This window comes from Sceloporus occidentalis, unplaced genomic scaffold (assembly GCF_023333645.1).
Source record: "Sceloporus occidentalis isolate IW3139 unplaced genomic scaffold, rSceOcc1.0.p SCAF_1, whole genome shotgun sequence".
Classification (NCBI taxonomy): Eukaryota; Metazoa; Chordata; class Lepidosauria; order Squamata; family Phrynosomatidae; genus Sceloporus; species Sceloporus occidentalis.
The window spans coordinates 1,565,898-1,592,609 of record NW_028316981.1 but is presented as its reverse complement, the minus strand read 5'-3'; the positions used below and the strand labels follow the sequence as shown (position 1 = coordinate 1,592,609).

Sequence of the window (26,712 nt, the reverse complement as noted above, 5' to 3'; positions counted from 1 at the left end):
CACCATCAACAAAGCTCAGGGCCAGTCTTTAGAATTGTGTGGTTTAGATCTAGACACGGATTGCTTCTCAATCTCTATATCTACACAGACAATGGAACAGCAAAAAATATTGTACAGTGTGCCCTTGGCTTACACGGGGGATCCATTCTGGACCCCTCCACGTAAGCCAAATACCATGTATGCTCAAGCCCCATTCACTTGAATGGGGCTTGTGCACACGGTGCACGCCCCATTAATTCAAGATTGCAATTCCCAATTCAATTGGCGTTTGCAATCACCATCAACAAAACTAGTTTCTCTCCTGTATAGTCAAAACGTGTGAAATCGGTAAATTGTGGGAAATGAGTCTAAACAGGATACGTTTTGACTAAAAAGGGAAAAAAATATTCAAAGCATTGTTGAACTACATGAATCAAGGAAAAGTATAATTTACTGGGGTATCTTGTTAGTTAAATGAAAGACGGTTACCGACTAACTTTGATTAAACTCTTTTTTCTTTATAAGAGATTAAATGAAATTTCTAGCAAGCTTTCTTATAGAACATCGATAATTTAGCAAGACATTACAAAATAACATTACATTTACTAAGTTATAATAGTAGTTTGTTAGGAAGTATAACTAAGATTGAATGACATAAAAAGTATGTTTGTATATTTCTATTAAAATCAGCACTATGCATAAAAAATGGATAGCAAAAGAGAAAAATGTTATTAAGATGAATGAAATGAATAATAAGGAAAAATCAATATTGAAAGTGGAGTTGTAATACACTGTAGATATATAGCTAAGGCCCTGTACAGATGGGCCCATAGCACATACTCCTTTACAGATGCTCCCTAACCCAGTACATACTGAGTACGTCAAAATGGCGGCGCCCTGTCTACATGGACACCGCCATTTTAACATAACAGCCACATCGCGTCCAAACAGCGCGTCCGTTATGTACTGGTGCCCTTTCAGCGGTGCCAAAAGGAGCTCTAAAACGGAGCTCCTTTTGCACTGCGTATCACTGCATTTTACATGGCCACGCCAGCGATACAGAAGAGAAAGGGGCCAAGTGGCCCCTTTCTCTCTCTCTCCATGCCACTGTCGAGGTGTCCTTGGGGCATGAAGCCCCAAGGACACCCCTTTCCAGACCATGGGGAAGCGGCATTTTGCCGCTTCCCCGAGGCCTGGAAAAGCGGCAGATCAGGGCTTCCGGGGCCGCCGCTGTGGCAACTCAGACCCCAATCCGTCAGGAAAAGGGGCGGTCTGTATCCCGCCAAAATTAGATAACTCTTTATGTTTGATCCAATTGAAATTTAAGCATTCAGTGTTTGGAACATTTTTCTGTTTTTGAATGATGGATTTTATTTAATAAAGTTTATGAACAACAACAAAAAATCCCGTGGTCTGTAGCATTTGTCTCCTGTATGGACTCCCTCATATTCAAAAGGTGTGGATTTTGAGGAAAATATTTCACATATAACAATTGAATGATTTTGCTCCTCTGTGGATTCTCTGCCGTTTCAAAAGATGCCAGGTTTGAGCAAAGCATTTCCCACTCTCCTCGTATTTTTATGGTTTCTCTCCTCTGTGGACTTTGTGGTGCCTCACGAGAACTGACTTGTCAGCAAAACCTTTCCCACACTGCTGGCATGTGTATGGTTTCTCTCCTGTGTGGATTTTCTGGTGCCTCACAAGGGCGGACTTCTGAACAAAACCTTTCCCACACTGCTGGCATGTGTATGGTTTCTCTCCTGAGTGGACTATCTGATGATAAACAAGGTTTGTCTTCTGAGCAAAACTTTTCCCACACTGCTGGCATGTATATGGTTTCTCTCCTGTGTGCACTCTCTGATGCTTCACAAGATCTGACTTGTAAGCAAAGCCTTTCCCACACTGCTGGCATATGTATGGTTTCTCTCCTGTGTGGACTCTCTGATGCTTCACAAGGACTGACTTCTCTGCAAAACCTTTCTCACACTTCTGGCATGTGTATGGTTTCTCTCCTGTGTGCACTCTCTGATGCTTCACAAGGGCTGACTTCTCAGCAAAACCTTTCCCACACTCCTGGCATGTGTACGGTTTTTCTCCTGTGTGAACTCTCTGATGCTTCACAAGGACTGACTTCTCAGCAAAACCTTTCCCACACTCCTGGCATGTGTATGGTTTCTCTCCTGTGTGCAATCTCTGATGGACCACAAGAGCTGACTTGTAAGCAAAGCCTTTCTCACACTGCTGGCATGTGTATGGTTTCTCTCCTGTGTGGATTTTCTGGTGCCTCACAAGGGCTGATTTCTGAACAAAACCTTTCCCACACTGCTGGCATGTGTATGGTTTCTCTCCTGTGTGCACTCTATGATGCATCACAAGATCTGACTTGTAAGCAAAGCCTTTCCCACACTGCTGGCATGTGTATGGTTTCTGCCCTGCGTGGACTCTCTGGTGTATCACAAGATGTGACTTATGAGGAAAGCATTTCCTACACTGTTGGCATGTGTATGGTTTCTCTCCTATGTGGATTTTCTGGTGCCTCACAAGGGCTGACTTCTGAACAAAACCTTTCCCACACTGCTGGCATGTGTATGGTTTCTCTCCTGAGCGAACTATCTGATGGTAAACAAGGTTTGTCTTCTGAGCAAAACCTTTCCCACACTTCTGGCATGTGTATGGTTTCTCTCCTGTGTGCACTCTATGATGCTTCACAAGATCTGACTTGTAAGCAAAGCCTTTCCCACACTGCTGGCATTTGTATGGTTTCTCTCCTGTGTGGACTCTCTGGTGTATCACAAGATGTGACTTATGAGGAAAGCATTTTCCACACTGCTGGCATTTGTACGGTTTTTCTCCTGTGTGGACTCTCTGGTGGCTCACAAGACGTGACTTATAAGGAAAGCATTTCCCACACTGCTGGCATGTGCATGGTTTCTCTCCTGTGTGGACTATCTCATGGTAAACAAGGTTTACCTTCTGAGCAAAACCTTTCCCACACTGCTGGCATGTGTACGGTTTGTCTCCTGTGTGGACTATCTGATGGTAAACAAGGTTTGTCTTCTGAGCAAAACCTTTCCCACACTGCTGGCATGTGTATGGTTTCTCTCCTGTGTGCACTCTATGATGTTTCACAAGATCTGACTTGTATGCAAAACCTTTCCCACACTGCTGACATGTGTATGGTTTCTCTCCTTTGTGCACTCTATGATGCTTTACAAGAGTTGACCTCTGAGCAAAGCATTTCCCACACTGCTGGCATTTGTATGGTTTTTCTCCTGTGTGGACTTTCTGGTGTCTCACAAGTCCTGGTTTTTGAACAAAACATTTGCCACACTCCTGACATTTGTAGGGTTTTTCTCCTGTGTTGTTTATCCAGTGGGTCATAAGATCCCTATGCACTTTCAAATGTGCCATAAGCAGTGAACTGTGTGCAAAGCATTTTCCACACCTCCAGCATTTGTGTGGTTTCCTTACTGTATGGGCTTCTTGATAGTTTACACTGAACAATTTAGAACCTAAACCTTTCACACATGAAATTTCACACCTGAAGTGTTTCTTTAGGGAATGAGGCATCTTGCAAGGCAGAAGCCCCGTATTTTGGTGTTTGTAGGGCTTCTGTCTGATATAACTTTCCTCCTCTGATGGTTGAGTTTGCTTAGTAACTTCCAGTTTTTGCCTAAAACACTTTCCATACTTAGCACATACATATGTTTTCCTCCAGTCTTCTGCTGTGAAGAAGAAAAGCAGAAAATAATAATTGTGTGAAAAAGTGGATTAGAGGAAAATAAATCATCAGAACAAAAGAAGCCATGCTATGCTCTCTCTTACGGCATAAATCCAGACTATCTGATAGCCTGTATCTTCCCACAAGAGCCTCCTTGAGTTTTACAAGCTTCAGGGGAAGGCTCTCTCCACCCTCCAGCAGATTTTGACCATAGAGTCATGCTGGAGGACCTCTAGATGTCTAGAGAGGCAACTTCTGAAGGTCTTCCAGCATGAATCTAGGGTCAATCTCCAGCAGAAATATCAAGGATCATACTTACAAATCAAATCAAATCAATCAATCAATAAATCCTATATACTCAGCAACCTTTTAAGCTCCGGACGAATACATTTTCATTCTTTCATAATATTTTAAATTTAGGATTTTACCTGCTGACACCCCTATATCATTTTAGCTTTGTTTCACCCGCTATACCAGTTTTATTTGAGCTGCAACAAAAATATAACAGTATCCGTCATGAAAGGCCAAGAGAACTGTTCAATAGGTCTGAAGAGAAGGACTTGGGGGCAAGCACCTGGCTCCCTGGACTGTTGCTTTCCTCTCTTGTTTGAGGCCTTTCCAGAGACATCTGCTCTCAGAGGAATGGAGCAAGACTACTGAGACTGGAGGATTTGTGAGAAAAGTCTGAGGGAGGGGAGCTTCCTCTCTTGAGCTGAGATTGAACCTGAGTCCTGCGGTGCCTAGTGCTCAGTAAAGATGAATCATATTGTGTTGAGCAGAGCATCTAAGGCAGGTGTTCTGTGGGCAACACACTGCTGCTAGGCCTGGTTTTGCTGCCAGGTTTTCAAAATAGCAATAAAGGACATTAATGACATGCAGGGTTGACAAATGCTCTACCTAAATACCAAATGAAATTATTGATTTCAGTTAACTTAGACCCTAAACAGACCAGCAGAAAGCACCAGCGTGAGAGCATGGTGTTTTGACACTGCATGCCCTGCCATTGGCCTCACGCACCATCATCAGGGGACACTCCTTATAATAAGCTTCAGCTGTCGGCCTTATAAGGGACAAGCTTTCCAAGTTTTAAATAAGGGGCTTCTCTTAGAATAAGGCATACTTTGCAACCTATGTATGCCTGTTTGAATGTGCAGGTTTTTGTCATTTTGTGACAAGGAACTGATTTAATTTAAAAAACAAAAAATAAAAACAAACTATGCTGAAAACCTTTTCTCCCCATAATTTCTGTTTTCCCTCCTCCCACCACCTGATTGTTCTTCTCCAATGTATAAAGTTCTATGTGTAATCCATACAGCAAAATAGGCCACAGCAGGAGCCTAAAGATCATCATCATCATCATCATCATCATCATCATCATCATCATCAGTTAATTTGCATCCTGCTTTTCTCATAGGGCAGCTTACAGTCTAAAAATACAGTACAATTAAAAACTTACAAAAGTGACAATTAAAATGGAATAATTAAACTATTGAAATGTAGGGTTTTTAAAAAATAAAATACAGTTAAAAAGGTGAAAGTGTTTAAAACCAGACACATTAAAGAAATACACCACCCACAGGATATTCTTTAAAAACTTTCTATTTTAAATGCCTGTCTAAACAAAAAGTCTCAGCCTGCCAGCGGAATGACAACAAAGAGGGAGCCATTCTGGTCTCCCTGGGAAGGGAGCTTCAGAGCTCAGAGGCAGTCATGGAGAAGTGTCAGGACCATGTGGCACACAAGGTCTAGAAATGACATGGATGTGGCCCCTAGGTGGAACTGGAGCAGAGATAACTACAGTCCATGTGGCAGGTGTGCATGAGTCAGCATTTGGGAGCTGTGCATCATGGGACATCTGATGCAACATGCACAACAGGTGAAGTCAGCCAAAGGTGAATCATGAGATATGGTATGATGCAACCTGCACTGGGGATGATGATGATTATTATTTATATTGCCCTGTAGATTTGCACAGCGCTGTACATAAAAACAATAAATATAAAAGAGTAAACCTGCCTACGGCATACAATCTAAGAAATAATAGGATAATACATATAAAATACATAGCAATACAGGAAATGGTTCAATAAAACAGGGGATGAAACCAGCAAGGTTTCATTGGTGGCAAGACACCACATGACTTCACACAAGACCATCTATAAAAGGGAGAGGGTGATTATCTCCGTTGTTGGGTTGTTGTGGTCAGTGACTGGCGAAGCACTTTGTATATAGAGCTGTGAATATCCAAGACGGCTGTCTGGTACTCTGTGCGATTCTGTAAATAGCTTGCAACAAGTGAATTAAAGCCCTCTTGTTTGAGTGAGAGCTTTGCTGTCTAGCAGTGTTTATTTCTTCAAGCCGGAAGCTCAAAGCTGGAGCCTGAGTGGGAGGAATTTTTCCTTCTCAGCTTGAAGCCTTTGCAGACGTCTCTCCAAGAGCCTTTTTGTGGTGTCCTGCCTGCGTGGATCAACTCTGCACGTGGCCATAGTGGACACAGCACACCTCCCTACGCCCCAACAAGAAGACCCTCTCTTGGGTCCCCACCAACTGCACTTGCGATAAGGCCGGGACAGAGACAAGGCCCACTACTGGAGATCCTAGCACCCAGGACAGTTCATACAGGGAGATATGATCTGTTAAATAGCCCAGACTTGAGCCTTTTCTTTGGCCCAGAAGACCAGTGCCAGCACCAGAGCAGCTGAGGTGACTGAGGAGGAGGAGGGGCCAGGTGAGAGCGGCTCCTTTAAATCCAGCTTGCTTACTGCATCCCCAAAGAACTAAACCCTGGCACAATTAGGTTGATCATCTGATCCTATTGGAGTGAACTGGGAATTAGTGGATATCCTGAAAGCCAGATGGAAAGCATCTGGATAAAAATTAGAGGAAAGAAGCAACAATGGAACACACTGCCTCCAAATGTGGTGGAATCTCCTCCTTTGGAGGTTTTTTAAAGAGAAGCGCAATTCAAAGTGCCCTACACAGCTTACGTCCACACTATTTGAGAGACCATATCTCCCCATACGAACCTGTTAGAGCCCTAAGATCTTCCAGGGAAGGCTTTCTCTCAGTCTTGCCAATATGGAAAGCTTACTTGGTGAGGACACGAGAAAGCCTTCAGAGGAAAAAGCCCAGGATGGAGTAGCTGGGGAAGGTGAACATGCCAATCCAGTCCCTTTCCCAGTGGAAACAACTGCCTTCCTAAGGGAGCTACCCACTCGGAAAGAGGCGGAGAGGAATTGATCCTCCTCATCCTTTTCCTGGTGGGACAGGTGCCTTGGGTAGACATCTTTAGTACTACTCATATTTGTCCTCTGCTCTTCAGTCTTGGAGAGATCCTCCATCAGTGTCACCCTGCCACACACACTATTGCTACTGCCCACTAACTCTTGGTACATTTCTTCTGCCTCTTCAGCAAAAGCATGTCTTAGGAGACCCTACTACCAGCCACACTCTGTCAGCATAGCTTCTTGCCTAACAGAAGCATGCAATCCCATCACATTTTAAAATGGAAATGATCAACAAGGGAACTAGAGAGCCTTCCCAAGACAGCCCATAAACTCACAGGTTTCCTCCATGATCTGCATATACAGAGCTCATCCCTTTCCCATCGGGGACCCCTTCAAAATACTGTATCTGTTAATGCCATTATTATAAATGAATCTTAAAAGAGAAGACATAATCATCCAGGGAAAGAGAGAGCCTTACCAAGGGAGTCCATGATCCCAGAGATCTCTGCCGTGATCTGCCTGTGCAGGGCTCTCTGGTCTGGAGCCAGCAGGGCCCACTCCTCTGGGGAGAAGGACACGGCCACCTCCTCAAAAGTCAGCAGGCTCTAAAGACAGAAGAAAAAGGTTCTTGCTCACACTGGACATCAAGATGGCTGCCGGCTGTGGCAATTAGAACAAAACAGTCACACTGGCTGATACGGCTCCAAAGGCAGTTGAGATGAGACTGATTCTTCTGCTTACACCAGCATGAACATCGTGAACAAAGTGTGACAAACAGAGGAACCTGAGCACATGACATATTCTACACCTTCAGTAAATGGAGACGGGCTTTAAGGAAACATTAGGCAACTGCAGATGGGGTGGGCATTTCAGCATGCCAGGAGGGAGGATGCTGGATCATGTCCAACTGCTATATTAGCCCACTTTCAGCTGGTGTTTTTGGATTATTTTTGGGGAGGCAGGTTGTGGAACTTTATGCCATATCCTCCATCTGTCCCAATTTGGCAGCCACAATGCCAAATAATTCTCTTTTGTCCACTTTTCCAGAAGATTCTATATAACTGCTGGCATACTAAAGGAGGATTTAGAGTACAGAGGAGAAGGTGACTTGGGAATAATGTTTTGAAGGGTTCTTGTGACGATTACTCTAAATTTTTCTGACCACTGTTCTTTTAAATTGACAGCACCATGGGCATTTTTATCCCACCACTGCCAACAAATTATGACGACCCACTCTAGACTCTTAGTGTTGAGTTGCGTGTTTTAGTGTTTTAAAACTCAGGCCTAGTGTTTCTTCAAACAAGAATAAAAGTTTATTTGAATGTAACGATCTACAGTGTGTTATGGTTCTGTAGTTGATATTTGTTCCACTGTCAAACAACCTTTACTGTCAGGAAGTTCCTCCTAGTGTTGCGGTGGAATCTTTTTTCCTGTTGCTTCCATCCATTGTTCCATGTTTTAGTCTCTGGAAAAAAACAGGCTTACTCCCTCCTCTATATGACATCCCTTCAGGTATTTGAACAGGTATTTGAACAGGGCCGTCAAATCCCCTCTTGACCTTCTCTTCTCCAGGCTGGACATCCGCAGCTCCCTAAGATGTTCCTCATGGTTTCCAGACCCTTCACCATTTTAGTCACCCTCCTTTGGAAATGCTCCAGTTTCTCAACATCCTTTTTGAATTGTGGTGTCCAGAACTGGATACAATATTCCAGGTGGGGCCTGACCAAAGCAGAATACATTGGCACTATTATTTCCCTTGATCTAGACACTATACTTCTATTGATGCAGCCTAGAACAGCATTAGGCCTTTTTAGCTATCACGTTGCACTGTTGACTCATGTTCAACTTGTGGTCTACCACCTAGATCCCTTTCACACGTAGTTTCATGAACCCAGGTGTCACTGTCTTTGGCCTTCTATCTGGGGTCAGAGACAGGGGGTCCCTCTCCATCCCAGCCACTGGGGAGGATGGGCAGTAGAGTGTGAACACACCATATCCTTCCAACATTTCACAGGTCAAACTCAGGCCAGAAGAGACCAGCCAATACCAAGGTACAGTCAAGATGGCAAAGGTTATGAATGAGGAAGGAGAAAGAGGGAGGAGAAAGTACAGCTGTAGCTTTTGCCTGAGCTGTGTGTGTATGTGTGTGAAGAAAAGTATTCTGTCCTCTCCTCTCCCCTTCTGGGACAGCTGAGTAGGAACTATTTTGGCATTTTTGACTCAGTTTGCAGCAACAGAAGGAAGCAGAGGACAAAGGGGAGAAAGGGAGGAGGACAGAAAGTGGGAACCTGAGCAGAGGCTCAGGTTCGGATTGAGTCCTCCAAGAAGAAAGAGAACAAGGAACTCAGATTCCTACAGTCTGCCAAGGAGAAGTGAGCAGACGCGCTATTTCCTAGAGAATCATAGAATCATAGAGTTGGACGAGACCGCACGAGCCATCCAGTCCAACCCGCTGCCATGCAGGAAATCCAATCAAAGCATCCCCAATAGATGGCAATCTAGCCACTGCTTAAAGACCTCCAAGGAAGGAGACTCCACTGCACTCCGAGGGAGTGTGTTCCACTGTCGAACAGCCCTTACTGTCAGGAAGTTCTTCCTAATGTTTAGGTGGAATATCTTTTCCTTTAGCTTGCATCCATTGTTCCGGGTCCTGTTCTCTGGAGCAACAGAAAACAAATTTGCTCCCTCCTCAGTATGACATCCTTTCAAATATTTAAACAGGGCTATCATATCACCTCTTAACCTTCTCTTCTCCAGGCTAAACATCCCCAGCTCCCTGAGTCGTTCCTCATAGGGCAAGGTTTCCAGACCTTTCACCATTTTAGTCGCCCTCCTTTGGGCACACTCCAATTTCTCAATGTCCTTTTTGAATTGTGGTGCCCAGAACTGGACACAAGTGAGAGCGAGAGCTGAGCCCTCAGATTCCTAGAGAGTCCCCCAAGCAGCAAAAAGGATAGAGGGCTCCGATTCCTAGTGCCATGGCCAACCACGAAGAGCATTCAGCTCCTCAGGTGCAGGAGGAACCTGGGACTGTACCAGGCCCCAGTTCTGCCCTGCCAGGTCCCAGCTCTGCTCTCCTTCCCAGTGGATTTGGCTCAGCCAGACCCTAGCTCTGTGAGATCTCCTCCAGTGGAGCCTGGGGTTCAGCAGCCCAGGTGCCAGACTTGTGAGACATAGAGCAGCAGAGCATTGAGGTTCCTACCTTTAGCCAGAGGAGGTCAGAAAGGGTGTGCTTTTGGCGTTCCAAGAGGCTTGCTGAGGGAATCCCTCATTAGCCACTCAGCAGCTGGGATAAGGGAGAGAGAAGTGACCAGTGGAGTCCCACAGGGTTCTGTCCTGGGCCCAGTGCTATTCAACATCTTTATTAAGGACTTGGATGACAGAATTGGGGGCACACTTATCAAATTTGCAGATGACACCAAACTAGGAGTAGCTAATACCCCAGAGGACAGGATGAAAATTCAAAATGACTTTAATAGATTAGAAAGCTGGGCCACAGCTAGCAAAATGAACTTCAACAGGGAGAAATGTAAGGTACTGCACTTAGTGCGAAAAAATGAAATGCACAGATATAGGATGGGGGACACCTGGCTTAAGGAGACAACATGTGAAAGGGATCTAGGAGTCCAAGTAGACCACAAGTTGAACATGAGTCAACAGTGTGATGCGGCAGCTAACAAGGCCAATGCGATTTTAGGCTGCATCAATAGAAGTATAGTGTCTAGATCAAGGGAAATAATAGTGCCACTATATTCTGCTTTGGTCAGGCCCCACCTGGAATATTGTGTCCAGTTCTGGGCACCACAATTGAAAAAGGACATTGAGAAACTGGAGAGTGTCCAGAGGAGGGTGACTAAAATGGTGAAGGGTCTGGAAATCATGAGGAACATCTTAGGGAGCTGGGGATGTCCAGCCTGGAGAAGAGAAGGTCAAGAGGTGATATGATAGCCCTGTTTAAATATTTGAAGAGATGTCATATTGAGGAGGGAGCAAGCTTGTTTTTTGCTGCTGCAGAGAACAGGACCTGGAACAATGGAAGGAAGCTGCAGGAAAAGAGATTCCACCTCAAAATTAGGAGGAACTTCCTGACAGTAAGGGCTGTCTGACAGTGGAACAAACTCCCTCGGAGTGCTGTGGAATCTCCTTCCTTGGAGGTCTTTAAGCAGAGACTGGATGGCCATCTGTTGGGGATGCTTTGATTGAGAGTTCCTGCATGGCAGGGGGGTTGGACTGGATGGCCCTTGTGGTCTCTTCCAACTCTATGATTCTACGATGGGGGGGGGGGAATTGTATGTTTATGAATAATATTGTATGTGGAAATTTCAGTTGTAAGCCACTTTTAATTGTCTTGTTACAGAAATGCAGGGTAGAAATAAAAGTTCTATTATTAATTTATTATTCCCTCTGAGGAAGAAAACAGGTTAACTATTAGAAGTACACAAATCCAAAGGTTGAGGCACAGATGATTAACCAGCCCTGCTGCATTCTTCCTACCTGTTTGTTTCCTGCCTAGAAAGAAAGAGACTTGTATGGTTCCAGTTGAATGGGCCAGGGGTCAATTAAATTATCCATACCAGATAGCAGATGGCTTTGTCCGATTTCTTTATAGGAAATAGGGAATAGGAATATCTATCATCTCCCCTTTTCGACTCAAGAAAAAGTTCAGAGAAAAAGGAGAGCAACTCTAACTCAAGAATAAGAGGGCTAAATATATGGGATTCATACCTAGAGAAGAAGTTTGCACATTTTTTAAATGTTTTTAATATTTTTTTCAGATTTTACAAAGATACATTTTTACAATTTTTAAAACCCCAAAGTAAACTGAAACAAAATTCTCCACTAGCACTGAGAGGTATGTGATCTGAGAAAATAGGAACCCAGATTGCTCCAATTCTCTTGTTCTAGGATTACTTTTCCTTACCTGATCTGGTTGTGGTTCACCGCAAAGAGGGAGAGGCAATTGAGTCCTTGTTGATGGGATCATTCCAGCCTCTGTGGGAGAGACCAAGGCGAGAGGGAACCCAGTCACATCTGTTGCTGTTACAAGTAGTGTTCTTAAACACTCACTAGGAAGTACAGGCACCCCTCGGTTAACAAAACCTCTGACAAGCAAGCTCCTTTGTATAAAGTCATATTATACCCGCCTTGTCCTCATTTCCTCTTGATCCTCTGCACAGCTGAAACTATTTTAGCAGCATATCCATTGGAAGGAGGGTGAAAGAGAGCTGGAAACCACATAGGGTTTTCAGCATCTGGTTGCACAATATGTCTGGAGTAAACAATGCATTAACACTGTGGTGGAAATTCCTTGTTGAAATAAAAAGCTATAGAAAGATGGAGTCACCTTTGTTAGCCAGAGTATTAGTTTTTAAAATAGAGGCTTGGAGTTTTGAAAAAATTAGAGCAAAGGAGTAAAAAGAGCATCATGACCCGTAAGAAGCTGGCACCAACAGAATTAGACATAATATACACAATTTAAGATAAGGATACATTGTTGACATTCAGAAGCAAGGTTAGAAGGAAATTACTAAATTCCTAAAGGAGGGGGTAAAGAGTGATGATGCAGTTTTAATATATGCATGCATTTCTGTTCTGATTGTAAGAATTCTGTATGTTTAAATTGTAATTAGCCAATCAGATATATTGAAGAAGCTTCTTTGTCTTCAATAATATAAAAAGAGCCATTTTGTCTTGTTCGGGGCCTCAGCTTTTTGGAACTTTTTGAATTCCACTGAGTTCAATGTTTTCCTTTGTCAACAATTGGAAATAAAATTATGGATTTTCAATTTACTCGGTCCTCTTGTCAATCATTGCTATGCCAGGCCTAGATCTTTAAGTTTCCTGAAATTTCTGTTACAACACGTGAGCTGAGAAACAGTGGGATTCTGCTCTAGCTGATCCTACTGCAGCCGTGTGTTCCTGCCTATAACATACTAGGGAAACAGCAGCTGCCTCCAGAGACCCTCACTGAGCATGAAGGAACAGCTAAAGAGAAATAAAATGGAAGAGGAGAGAAGCCTGTCTCAACAGCTATCCCTCATAGATGTATGAGTTTGGCCACCAAAATGGAAATAGCAAGAAAGTTTGGGGCTGGCAAAATAAAATGACATTCCTGCATTAATTATGGAAGAAGTCTTCACATGGGTTCCAGAAGGTTCCTAACAGTATTGTTTATTCATACAAGGCTTCCCCAACCTCATGGTTTCACTTCATATGTGCCAATTGTTAGTTTGGAAGAAAAAGTGTGCTGAAGCATGACCTGCTTTTCATTTTCTGTGGTTCAGGAACACATCCCTCGTCTTCTCATATGATTTATGCCTCTCATGCCAATTTTACTGTTAAAACAGGCATGCTCTAGAACACATTGATATACACCTGTATCCTCTTTGACATCTTGGCACGAAAGAACACTTCCAGGCCTGGAAAATCCAAAGGGTGTTTGGGTGCAGTGCTTCGACTGTTGGACTGGGAAAATTCAGTTCTAGCATCCCAGGAGCCCTGAAAGACTGGGCAGACTTGGCTCCCCTGCTTTCTCTGAGCCTGACCTACCTCACAAGGATAGGGTGGGGGGTGTGACAGACTTGAGTCCCAAAGAGCAAAAGCCAGCTCTCAATACAAACACACAGGGTACAAGATGCGCCTTTTAAGCCAGAGAGGCAGAAAATCAATCTCCATACGTGGAGATGAGCATCACCAAAGTTGGGATGTCATATTGAAGAGGGAGCAAGCTTGTTTTCTGCTGCTCCAGAGACTAGGGCCCGGAACAATGGATGCACGTTCCAGCAAAAGAGATTCCACCTCAATATTAGATGGAACTACCTGACAGTAAAGGCTCTTCAACAGTGGAGCACACTCCCTCAGGGTGTAGTGGAGTCTCCCTCCTTGGAGGTCTTTAAACAGAGGCTGGATGGCCATCTGTCGGGGATGCTTTGACTGAGAGTTACTGCATGGCAGGGTGTTGGACTGGGTGGCCCTTGTGGTCTCTTCCAACTATGATTATAAGCTGAAAATTAATTGAAGACACACAACAACAACAACAGCGAGGCATACTTACCTTGCAGAGCCCCCACTCCATCATACTCCTCCTTCATTGCCATCCATTGTGGACTTTGCCTAGGATTCAATGGAGCCTTCTCTGCCACAGGGAATTCAGAATGAATTACCGACAAGAGGTTTTTGGCCTGAAACAGCAGTCGGGATTCAAGTCTTGGATGAGGAAATGGCAAAGACATGGAAGAGGTTTGGGCGTTTGTGAGATGAGACTTCCAACCACCGTTAAGCCAGTAAAAAGCCAGTAGCACATATGTCCAACTTGAAAATGACATACAAAATAAGAGCTCAAAAAGGTGGGATACAGAAGGACACATGTTATTACACACAAACAATTCCATGGAGCACCTAGCAAGAACATCTGGAGTTCTGGAAAACTCTGCTTTGACTTATAATGGCAGTCTACTAATGAACTCGTGTGTGTGTGTGTGTGTGTAATGAAGAATTAAAATAGACATATAGGGAAACAAACATGAAAACCTATTGCTACTGTACAGATATACCCACTTATACACTCTGTGGGCACAACACTAATATTGGTAATTTGTTATGTTGGCTTTGGAATAAAAACAACATGACAAAACTCAGCAACGGTAAAAATGTTTCACCACTTGGAAGTGAAAACTGACGACTTGCTAGAGTGGGTGGAAACCCATTCTACTCCTGAACACATCATAGGTGCAGGTCAGGTTGTGTGGCAGCATCAGCAGGGAAACCTGAGAACTTTCTTTGACAACCTGGCACAAAGGGAGCATACATCTGGTTTTACAACAGAATCACTCTTTTCAGATGCTTCAGGGACTGAGATTCCATTTCATCAGAAGGCTGATCTTCCCCACACTTCTCCCTAGCAAAGCCAAGTCTGGGAACACCAGATTTCAGCCTTTGCCCTCAAAGTCACCAAAGGCCCGTTCTAGACGGGCCTTTGCCACACCCCTAGTACGTACTAGGGGTTGGCTGAGGACGCAGCGTCCAAACAGGCCTCACCCCTAGTACGTACTGGGTACGTCAAAATGGCGGCACCCTATACACATGGGCAGTGCCATTTTGATGTGACGGACGCTTAGCGTCCGCATGCCATGGCACCCTTGTGACGCCGCAAGGGCGCCATTGGTGCCTTGCGGCGTCACAACGGCCCCGGAAAAAGAAACCGCTTTTTGCTGCGCTAGGGAATCGCGCGGTTTGTCTGCTGCAGTTCCCTGCCTCGGCAAACACGGGCGCCAGCAGAGTGCCCTTTTTGGGCGCTCTGCAAAGCGTCAAAGACTCAAAAAAGGCAGCCTGGAGCCAAGTCCTGCTCACCTTGGCCCCAGGAAGAAATGCTCTCACCTGCTGCTCTTTCTCCTTCTTCTCTGCCTCTGCACGACTCAAGACGAAACCCTCTGCCAGGGCCACCGCCTGGGAGCAGGTCTCTGCCCCACATTCCCTGACCCAGTTCCCCATCTCTGGGGGCAAGATGCTCAGGAACTGCTCCAATATCACCAGGTCCAGGATCTCTTTTTTCGTGTGTCTCTCAGGCTTCAGCCACTGACGGCAGAGATGGTGGAGTCGGCTGCAAACCTCTCGGGGTCCCTCTCCCTCCTTGTAGGAGAACTGTCTGAAGCACTGGCATTGCTTCTCTGAGCTGGCAAGCTTCTCTCTCATGGACCCCTGGATTATCCTCTCCCAGATTCCCCCACTGCTCTCAGCAGTGAGGTCATTGTGGCCTTTTCTTCCTTCAGGAGCAACTGATTTTGGTTCCTCCATCTATGTTTTTTAAACCAAATGAAGCCACAAAAAAGATCAAAGTTATTCCTTCATCATCCGTCTGAGGGCAACGATCTCCCGAAGATGCTCTGTAGCAACAGCCTGCAAAACCAATACATTTTGTTATTACTGATATTATCAGACATTTACAGAGTACCATCAATGTACATTATTATCTTGGTACACCTACCCTAGAGGTACTAGAACCTGTCTAATCTTTTAAGTACTAATCTGGTTACTACTTGGATGGGAGATCACCAACAAATATCAGGTGCTGTAGGCTCTATTTCAGAGGAAGGAACTAGCAAAACCATCTCAAAGCATTTCTTGCCTAATAAAATCCTGTGAAATTCATGGGGTCACCATAATTTGACAGGTGAAAAGGCAGGTTGTGTTCTTTCACCGGAGAGCCAGTATCAATAGTGGGGAAAACATCAATAGAGTGAAAAGCACAGTATGCTATTACCATTGTTAACCTTCAATGTTACATTTTATACGGCATATAATATATACACTGGTACCCCGGGATACGAAAGGACCGGGTTACGAAATATTCGGGATACGAAAAACGCGGCTTGTAAAAAGCTGTCCCGGGTTACGAAAGATTCTTCGGGTTACGCAATCCTTTTCGGCGCGAAATTCAAAAGATGCAAACTGCAGCGATAGGCTTTCCAGGGATTTAAAGGGCTAACGGCTAACCCAGGGGGCTGGGTTAGGATTAGCTTTTTGAATTTCGTTAGCAGCAGTGATTGGCTTGCGAAATCAAGCCAATCAATTGCATTGGCTAACGAAATTGGGGGGGGTGGCTTGCCTTGAGAAATAAAAGCCGGCTTCCATCGATCTGCTCCTTTGTCTGGCCCTGTGGACTGTGTGAGGAAGAGTTGATATTTTGAGCTCTGACTCTTGGGTTCACTTGCGGTTCGGACTTTGCCTGGCTTTGGACTTTTGCTGCCTTTGCCAGGTGTATCTTCGGATCAAGACCGGCCATCAGGAATTTCTCTACAGGTAGGTTGATGGATTTTTACCTTCTTCTTGTGGGGTGGGGTGGGCTGAGACAGTGTGACCATGCTTTTGCTCTGGGGTGCTGGGGTGCTGTTTATTTTTTTTTAAATTTTTTTAATTTTTTTTTAATTTTTATTTTTTTTATTTTTATTTTTTTGGTGTTTTCAAAGTGTGGATTGTGGGTTTTGCTACACTACTGGCATGTTCAGATTTGTGGATGATGGGCTAGAGCTGCTGGGTTGCATTTTTGGGGGTTTTTTGCTGTTTGGGTAACATGCTCTGATGTGTGGATGATGGCTTAGAGCTGCTGGGTTGCTTTTTTGGGGGTTTTTTGCTGTTAGTGTGGCATGCTCTGATGTGTGGATGATGGGTTAGAGCTGCTGGGTTGCATTTTTGGGGGTTTTTTGCTGTTTGGGTAACATGCTCTGATGTGTGGATGATGGCTTAGAGCTGCTGGGTTGCTTTTTTGGGGGTTTTTTGCTGTTAGTGTGGCATGCTCTGATGTGTGGATGATGGGTTAGAGCTGCTGGGTTGCATTTTTGGGGGTTTTTTGCTGTTTGGGTAACATGCTCTGATGTGTGGATGATGGGTTAGAGCTGCTGGGTTGCTTTTTTGGGGGGTTTTTGCTGTTTGGGTAACATGCTCTGATGTGTGGATGATGGGTTAGAGCTGCTGGGTTGCATTTTGGGGGGTTTTTTGCTGTTTGGGTAACATGCTCTGATGTGTGGATGATGGGTTAGAGCTGCTGGGTTGCTTTTTTGGGGGTTTTTGCTGTTAGTGTGGCATGCTCTGATGTGTGGATGATGGGTTAGAGCTGCTGGGTTGCTTTTTTGGGGGTTTTTTGCTGTTTGGGTAACATGCTCTGATGTGTGGATGATGGGTTAGAGCTGCTGGGTTGCATTTTTGGGGTTTTTTTGCTGTTTGGGTAACATGCTCTGATGTGTGGATGATGGGTTAGAGCTGCTGGGTTGCTTTTTTGGGGGTTTTTTGCTGTTTGGGTAACATGCTCTGATGTGTGGATGATGGGTTAGAGCTGCTGGGTTGCATTTTTGGGGTTTTTTTGCTGTTTGGGTAACATGCTCTGATGTGTGGATGATGGGTTAGAGCTGCTGGGTTGCTTTTTTGGGGGGTTTTTGCTGTTAGTGTGGCATGCTCTGATGTGTGGATGATGGGTTAGAGCTGCTGGGTTGCATTTTTGGGGGTTTTTTGCTGTTTGGGTAACATGCTCTGATGTGTGGATGATGGGTTAGAGCTGCTGGGTTGCTTTTTTGGGGGTTTTTTGCTGTTTGGGTAACATGCTCTGATGTGTGGATGATGGGTTAGAGCTGCTGGGTTGCATTTTTGGGGGTTTTTTGCTGTTTGGGTAACATGCTCTGATGTGTGGATGATGGGTTAGAGCTGCTGGGTTGCTTTTTTGGGGGGTTTTTGCTGTTTGGGTAACATGCTCTGATGTGTGGATGATGGGTTAGAGCTGCTGGGTTGCATTTTTGGGGTTTTTTTGCTGTTTGGGTAACATGCTCTGATGTGTGGATGATGGGTTAGAGCTGCTGGGTTGCTTTTTTGGGGGGTTTTTGCTGTTTGGGTAACATGCTCTGATGTGTGGATGATGGGTTAGAGCTGCTGGGTTGCATTTTTGGGGGTTTTTTGCTGTTTGGGTAACATGCTCTGATGTGTGGATGATGGGTTAGAGCTGCTGGGTTGCTTTTTTGGGGGTTTTTTGCTGTTAGTGTGGCATGCTCTGATGTGTGGATGATGGGTTAGAGCTGCTGGGTTGCATTTTTGGGGTTTTTTTGCTGTTTGGGTAACATGCTCTGATGTGTGGATGATGGGTTAGAGCTGCTGGGTTGCTTTTTTGGGGGTTTTTTGCTGTTAGTGTGGCATGCTCTGATGTGTGGATGATGGGTTAGAGCTGCTGGGTTGCTTTTTTGGGGGTTTTTTGCTGTTTGGGTAACATGCTCTGATGTGTGGATGATGGGTTAGAGCTGCTGGGTTGCTTTTTTGGGGGTTTTTTGCTGTTAGTGTGGCATGCTCTGATGTGTGGATGATGGGTTAGAGCTGCTGGGTTGCTTTTTTGGGGGTTTTTTGCTGTTTGGGTAACATGCTCTGATGTGTGGATGATGGGTTAGAGCTGCTGGGTTGCTTTTTTGGGGGTTTTTTGCTGTTAGTGTGGCATGCTCTGATGTGTGGATGATGGGTTAGAGCTGCTGGGTTGCTTTTTTGGGGGTTTTTTGCTGTTAGTGTGGCATGCTCTGATGTGTGGATGATGGGTTAGAGCTGCTGGGTTGCTTTTTTGGGGGTTTTTTGCTGTTTGGGTAACATGCTCTGATGTGTGGATGATGGGTTAGAGCTGCTGGGTTGCTTTTTTGGGGGTTTTTTGCTGTTAGTGTGGCATGCTCTGATGTGTGGATGATGGGTTAGAGCTGCTGGGTTGCTTTTTTGGGGTTTTTTTGCTGTTTGGGTAACATGCTCTGATGTGTGGATGATGGGTTAGAGCTGCTGGGTTGCTTTTTTGGGGGTTTTTTGCTGTTTGGGTAACATGCTCTCATGTGTGGATGATGGGTTAGAGCTGCTGGGTTGCTTTTTTGGGGGTTTTTTGCTGTTAGTGTGGCATGCTCTGATGTGTGGATGATGGGTTAGAGCTGCTGGGTTGCTTTTTTGGGGGTTTTTTGCTGTTTGGGTAACATGCTCTCATGTGTGGATGATGGGCTTCATTTGCTGCTTTGATTTCTTCATGGCTGTGCTGTTTTCAAAGTGTGGTGTGAGACTTTTAACACTTTGGCTATGGTCACATGTGGCCAGAGACTCTCACCATAGGGTTGCATTTTCAGATTTTGGGTTTCTGGCCTATGGGCTTGTGTTCTTGTGTGCTTTGGCCATGGCTGTGATGATTTGAGAGTGTGGGGTGGGACTTTTGCAAGTTTGGGCCAGAGAGTGTGACCATGGGGGTGGGGGTGGTTTCCAATTGTGGCTTTTGCTCAGTGCCTGTGCCTTTTGTCCTTTTTAGGCTTGAGCTACTGTACAGTATGGCTCCCAAGCCAAGCGGTGAGAAGAAGAAGAGGGCTCCCTTGTCCTTGGAGGACAAGAAGGACATCATTGCCAAGCACGAGAGGGGCGTGCGCTTGGTGGACATTGCCAAGGAGTATGGACGCAACCCATCGACGATTGGCACTGTCCTCAAGCAGAAGGAGGCCATCAGAGCTGTTGTGGCTCCAGCGAAAGGCGTGACGACCATCGCCAAGCAGAGGACACCGAAGCATGAGGAGATGGAGCGCCTGCTTCTCCTCTGGATCAAGGAAAAGGAGCGAGTCGGGGACACTGTGACCACCTCGGTCATCTGCGAGAAGGCCACCGCCATCTACGAAGACCTGGCCAGCAAGGAGGCAGGCGAAGGAACTTCTTCGCAGGAGGAGCCAGCCACCCCGGACTTCAAAGCATCACGTGGCTGGTTCGACAGGTTCAAGAGGAGGACCGGGATCCACTCTGTCGTCCGTCACGGCGAGGCGTCCAGCGCAGACCACCAGGCCGCTGAAGCATTCGTCGTCGCGTTCAAGGCCATGGTGGAGGAGGAAGGCTACGTCCCGCAGCAAGTCTTCAACTGCGACGAGACGGGCCTCTTCTGGAAGAAGATGCCTCGCCGCACCTACATCACCCAGGAGGAGAGGAGACAGCCAGGCTACAAGCCAATGAAGGACCGCTTCACACTTGCGTTGTGTGCCAATGCCAGCGGGGACTGTAAGGTCAAGCCCCTGTTGGTGTACCACTCCGAGAATCCCAGGGCGTTCAAGGCACACAACATCCAGAAGGACAGGTTGCCAGTGATGTGGCGCTCCAATGGCCGCGCATGGGTGACACGCCTCCTTTTCGTCGAGTGGATCAACAGTGTCTTCGCCCCGACAGTGAAGCGGTACCTGGAGGAAGAAGATTTGCCCCTGAAGTGCCTCCTCCTCTTGGACAATGCTCCTGCGCACCCGCATGGCCTGGAGAAGGACATCCTCGCGGAGTTCTCCTTCATCAAGGTCCAGTTTCTGCCACCCAACACGACCTCCCTCTTGCAACCCATGGACCAGCAGGTGATCGCCAACTTCAAGAAGCTGTACACCAAGCACCTCTTCAAGCGTTGCTTCGATGTGACCGAGAGCACACAGCTGACCCTTCGTGAGTTCTGGAAGCAGCATTTTGACATCGTGGTGTGCTTAAAGATGGTGGACTTGGCCTGGCAGGCGATCACCAGGCGCAACCTGATTGCTGCGTGGAGGAAGCTGTGGCCTGATGCTTCTTCCTTGGAAGGGTCACAGTCCGAGGGTGCTGAGCCAGGTGAAGAGGAAGAGGTGCACGAGATCGTCTCCATCGCGAGGTCCCTGGGACTCGACGTGGACAACGAGGACGTGGAGGAACTCATCGAGGAGCACAACGAGGACCTGACAACAGAGGACCTGAAGGCCTTGGCGGCGATGCAACACTCGGCCGTGGATGAAGACGTGCTCCATTTCGACAGGGGCCAGGAGGAGGAGGCTGCGGGGGCATCTCTGCCAACGGCAGAAATTAAAGACATTTTGCGGCAATTCCACAATGTGGCTTCCTTTGTGGAGAAGCACCACCCTGAGCAGGTGCTCACCAGCCATGCCATTGCCCATTTTGATAATGTCTGCCTTAGCCATTTTAAGAACCTGCTTAAGGGCCGGCAAAAGCAGACATCCTTGGACCAGTTCTTCCCTAGAGCGGGAGAACCGTCTTCCAAGAAGGCAAAAGGTGACCCTTAAAAAAAAGGTGACCCTTAAAAAAAACACCAAATTCTTTTTAAAAAAATGGTTAACTTTGTTAAATTGGTGGCATTGGCTAAATTGGCTGAATTGGTTAAATTGCTTGAATTGGCTAAATTGGCTGAATTGGTTAAATTGCTTGAATTGGCTAAATTGGCTGAAGTGGTGAAATTGCTTGAATTGGCTGAAGTGGTTAAATTGCTTGAATTGGTTTAAATTTGGCTTTTTGGGCTGCCCCTCTCCTCCTCCTCCTCCTCCTGCCTCACTCCGAGATGCCAGGACCAGATGCCAAGACCAGCAAAGATAAGAAAAACACTTTTGTACTGTATGGTCATGGGTGTGATGATTTGAGAGTGTGGGATGTGAGGTTTGCATGTTTGGCCTTGATTTGATGTGGGCCAGAGAGTGTGACCATGGGGTGGCATGTTCAGATTTGGGGTTTCTGGCCTTTGGGTTTGGGTTCTGGGGTGGCATGGTCATGGGTGTGATGATTTCAAAGTGTGAGATGTGAGGTTTGCATGTTTGGCCCTGATTTGATGTGGGCCAGAGAGTGTGACCATGGGGTGGCATGTTCAGATTTGGGGTTTCTGGCCTTTGAGTTTGGGTTCTGGGGTGGCTTGGTCATGGGTGTGATGTTTTCAAAGTGTGGGCATCGATTTTTGCATGTTTGGCCTTGATTTGATGTGGGCCAGAGAGTGTGACCTTGGGGTGGCATGTTCAGATTTGGGGTTTCTGGCCTTTGGGTTTGGGTTCTGGGGTGGCTTGGTCATGGGTGTGATGTTTTCAAAGTGTGAGATGTGAGGTTTGCATGTTTGGCCTTGATTTGATGTGGGCCAGAGAGTGTGACCTTGGGGTGGCATGTTCAGATTTGGGGTTTCTGGCCTTTGGGTTTGGGTTCTGGGGTGGTTTGGTCATGGCTGTGATGTTTTCAAAGTGTGGGCATCGATTTTTGCAAGTTTGGCCTTGATTTGATGTGGGCCAGAGAGTGTGACCATGGGGTGGCATGTTCAGATTTGGGGTTTCTGGCCTTTGAGTTTGGGTTCTGGGGTGGCATGGTCATGGGTGTGATGATTTCAAAGTGTGAGATGTGAGGTTTGCATGTTTGGCCTTGATTTGATGTGGGCCAGAGAGTGTGACCATGGGGTGGCATGTTCAGATTTGGGGTTTCTGGCCTTTGAGTTTGGGTTCTGGGGTGGTTTGGTCATGGCTGTGATGTTTTCAAAGTGTGAGATGTGTTTGGCCTTGATTTGATGTGGGCCAGAGAGTGTGACCATGGGGTTCCTTTTTTAGATTTGTGGTTGCTTTGGTCATGGCTGTGATGATTTGAGAGCAGCTCCTCCTCCTCCTTCCCCTGCCTCACTCTGAGATGCCAAGACCAGCAACACTTTTTTTCTTTATCCTTTAGAATGGGCCTTACCATGGGGATGCATGTTCAGATTTGGGTTTTCTGGCCTTTGGGTTTGAGTTCTGGGGTGGTTTGGTCATGGGTGTGATGTTTTCAAAGTGTGGGCATCGATTTTTGCAAGTTTGGCCTTGATTTGATGTGGGCCAGAGAGTGTGACCATGGGGTGGCATGTTCAGATTTGGGGTTTCTGGCCTTTGAGTTTGGGTTCTGGGGTGGCATGGTCATGGGTGTGATGATTTCAAAGTGTGAGATGTGAGGTTTGCATGTTTGGCCCTGATTTGATGTGGGCCAGAGAGTGTGACCTTGGGGTGGCATGTTCAGATTTGGGGTTTCTGGCCTTTGGGTTTGGGTTCTGGGGTGGTTTGGTCATGGCTGTGATGTTTTCAAAGTGTGGGCATCGATTTTTGCAAGTTTGGCCTTGATTTGATGTGGGCCAGAGAGTGTGACCATGGGGTGGCATGTTCAGATTTGGGGTTTCTGGCCTTTGAGTTTGGGTTCTGGGGTGGCATGGTCATGGGTGTGATGATTTCAAAGTGTGAGATGTGAGGTTTGCATGTTTGGCCTTGATTTGATGTGGGCCAGAGAGTGTGACCATGGGGTGGCATGTTCAGATTTGGGGTTTCTGGCCTTTGAGTTTGGGTTCTGGGGTGGCATGGTCATGGGTGTGATGATTTCAAAGTGTGAGATGTGAGGTTTGCATGTTTGGCCCTGATTTGATGTGGGCCAGAGAGTGTGACCATGGGGTGGCATGTTCAGATTTGGGGTTTCTGGCCTTTGAGTTTGGGTTCTGGGGTGGCTTGGTCATGGGTGTGATGTTTTCAAAGTGTGGGCATCGATTTTTGCATGTTTGGCCTTGCTTTGATGTGGGCCAGAGAGTGTGACCATGGGGTGGCATGTTCAGATTTGGGGTTTCTGGCCTATGGGCTTGAGTTCTTGTGTGCTTTGGCCATGGCTGTGATGATTTGAGAGTGTGGGGTGGGACTTTTGCAAGTTTGGGCCAGAGAGTGTGACCATGGGGTTGCTTTTTTAGATTTGGGGTGCTTTGGTCATGGGTGTGATGATTTGAGAGCTCATCCTCCTCCTCCTGCCTGACTCTGAGATGCCAGAACCATCAAAGAGAGAAAAAAACTTTTTTTCTTTATCCTTTAGAAAGTTTAGAATGGACCTGTCAGTCATTGTTAAGATCATTAGAAAGTTTAGAATGGACCTGTCAGTCATTGTTAAGATCATTAGAAAGTTTAGAATGGACCTGCCAGTCATTGTTAAGATCCTTAGAAAGTTTAGAATGGACCTGCCAGTCATTGTTAAGCTCTTTAGTGCCTCAGGCAACTTTGTATTACATTGTATTGTAGGGTACTTAGCTTAATAGGCCTCTATTGTGACTTTGTTTTGACTTGCAGGTTCAGTCTGAGGTCATGGAACGCATTAGTTATTTTCAATGGGAAAAGCGCTTCGGGTTACGAAATTTTCGGCTTACGAAAGGAATAGCGGAACGAATTAATTTCGTAACCCGGGGTACCAGTGTACAATTAGTATGGCGTAGCAATTTGAATATTGATCTACAGCCCTGGAGACCAGTGTTCAATTCTCTACTCGGCAATGGAAACCTCTTGGCTGACCTTGGGTGAACCACACACTCTCAGCCCTAGTATACCCCATGACAGCATCGCCTTAGGGTCACCATAAGTCAGATAAGACTTGAAGGCACAATACATAATATGTAACTCTGTAATATTTATCCTGTCATTCACTGGTGAACAGCCAACAAAATTTTTGGTCTTCCCACCAAGGAAAACTTAGGGCACAATCCTGAGGTAACTGGAAGGCCAGATTTGTTTAAACAAAGGAGAGGGTTGAAGATAGTTTTTTTTATTTTTAAAAAAAGAACAATAGAAAATGCTTCCAAGTTCTGTACAAAGAAGATGGAGGAGTGAATGTAGCTGCTCAGCTACTCTGTCAATCCATATTTATTTGTCTCAAAATAAGAATAAGTGTACAGTTGCTTAAAAATGGCACACCTATAGAGCTTTGTTGCCACTAACAGCCATGGCTCTGTGCCCTATGGTATCCTGGGATGTTTAGTTTTGTGAATTATCTCCCTGAAAGCTCTTAATGCCTCCCCAAACTGCAAGCCCCAGGATTCTACAGGACCTGGAACCATGGCAAGTGGCACCAAAGCTAGAATTGTGGAACATGAAGAAGTGCTTTCAGTTCAATACAATTGTGACATTAAAAGAAATAATGAGACAGCACTAATACTCAAAATTATAAAGATGCCTGTTGCTCAACAAATTTTGGGCCCAAAAAGACAGGCCAAATAAAGCCGCTTTGGGTCTGTTTGGAGATATGCTGTTTAAATGATAAATGCATCCTAAGAGGCCGGAAGCCGCACCAAAGCCATGCTCCAGCCCTAAGGATTGCAGTGCAGCTTTAACGCAACTTCTGGCCTCTTAAGATGTGTGTGTCATTTAAAGAGTATACCTCCCAAGAGACCCGAAGCAGCTTTATTTTGGCCTGTCTGTTCGGGCCCTTGGTTCTTCCTGTTGTTTAACCTCCACCTAAGTCACTCACTGACAGAAATGGTGAGAATCTTGGTTATGGGCACAGAAACCTGAACCCACAAAAACCAGACATGTTGGTCCATAGTTGGCCCAATAGACAGTGAACCCAAGGGAGAAGTGAAAGCCAAGGGGCAAAGTGAGTGGGTGGCAGGAGCCCAAGGAGAAATTCTGGGTGAAGAACCTGCAAGGGAGAATTTCCACAGTTCTCCTACACAGAGAATGTGTGTGTGGTTTTATTACTCACTCCATGGCTCTCAAACTGAAAAAAAGGAACTGATAGCCAGGCAGCTCTGGGTACACTTTTTAATTTACTTGTTGTTCTTGATATCTGCTTTCAGCCTCAAAAATTAAAAATTCAGGCCTGGGGGTTCGGTGGCTTTCCCCGCTCCGCCCCAAAGAATTGAGGATCTGGATTAGCCCTCTGGTGCCAAGGCTGTGCCTGGGTTTGGGGAGAGAAAGCAGGAGAAATGATGATGTTTGAAGGACTCCTCCTGCCCCTCTCCTGCCCCAGACTGAAAAGGGAGGGGAACCTGAGTTGGGATGCAATTGGGAAATGGGGGCCTGGCCCATCCTTTTGGGGGAAGAGACAGAGGATGGGGAGACTTTGGCCTTTCTCCTCATTGGCATTTTCTGCTGTTCTGTTAAATAGTCTGCCACCTGCATTTGGGCACTGGCAAATAAAATACGTAAATGAATGGCTTTTCATCTTCCCGGTTTTATTCCCCCCACCCCCAAGATCTCTTTGCTTCCATTTTGAGAAGGGGGGCTGAGTGTGTCTGTTGCCTCCCAGGGAATAAAAAGTCTTCTGGAGCCTTAAAGGCTAACAGAGTTGGAGGGGCCTTCTCAGGAAAGCGGATAAAAGATGGCAGTCTAAGGGCTGGAACTGGAAAAGGGGAAAACGCAGAATTCTTTCCTATGTTAAGGAAAGGAGGAATTATTTCCTATACAGTCACCCAAATGCTTGGAAGGATGACATTCAAAAGTGCTGATTTTCCCAAGAAAAAATTGTGGAAAAACAAAATTATTTCCTCACTTTTCAGACCTTCAGACCTGAATCGTACAGAGCAGATCAAAGAGACTCACCTCTTTCCTGACAGGGATGTTTCTGCCTTTTTGGATGGTCATAAGATTAGTCTGTGGTCTTCATGGTCTCTCTCTTGTGCCTACCTCACTGGGTTGTTGTGGAGGTAAGAGAGTCAGGAACATTTGTGCCTCTCTGTTTTCCTTTCTACATTCATAAAAAGGGACATTAAAAAAAATCAGA

General features: G+C 45.8%; 1 protein-coding gene across 1 annotated transcript; it reads right to left on the bottom strand.

The window, feature by feature from the left end:
- Positions 1–1,379: 1,379 nt before the first annotated feature.
- LOC149320331 (uncharacterized) lies at positions 1,380–26,712 on the bottom strand. The gene is made up of 7 exons (XM_089500599.1): positions 26,532–26,712; positions 25,761–25,887; positions 15,304–15,822; positions 13,982–14,108; positions 11,849–11,919; positions 7,406–7,532; positions 1,380–3,704 (listed from the first exon to the last, which is right to left on the bottom strand). Exons 3-7 carry the CDS (start codon positions 15,718–15,720, stop codon positions 1,558–1,560), a joined length of 2,889 nt encoding a protein of 962 aa, XP_089356725.1. The 5' UTR covers positions 15,721–15,822; positions 25,761–25,887; positions 26,532–26,712; the 3' UTR covers positions 1,380–1,557.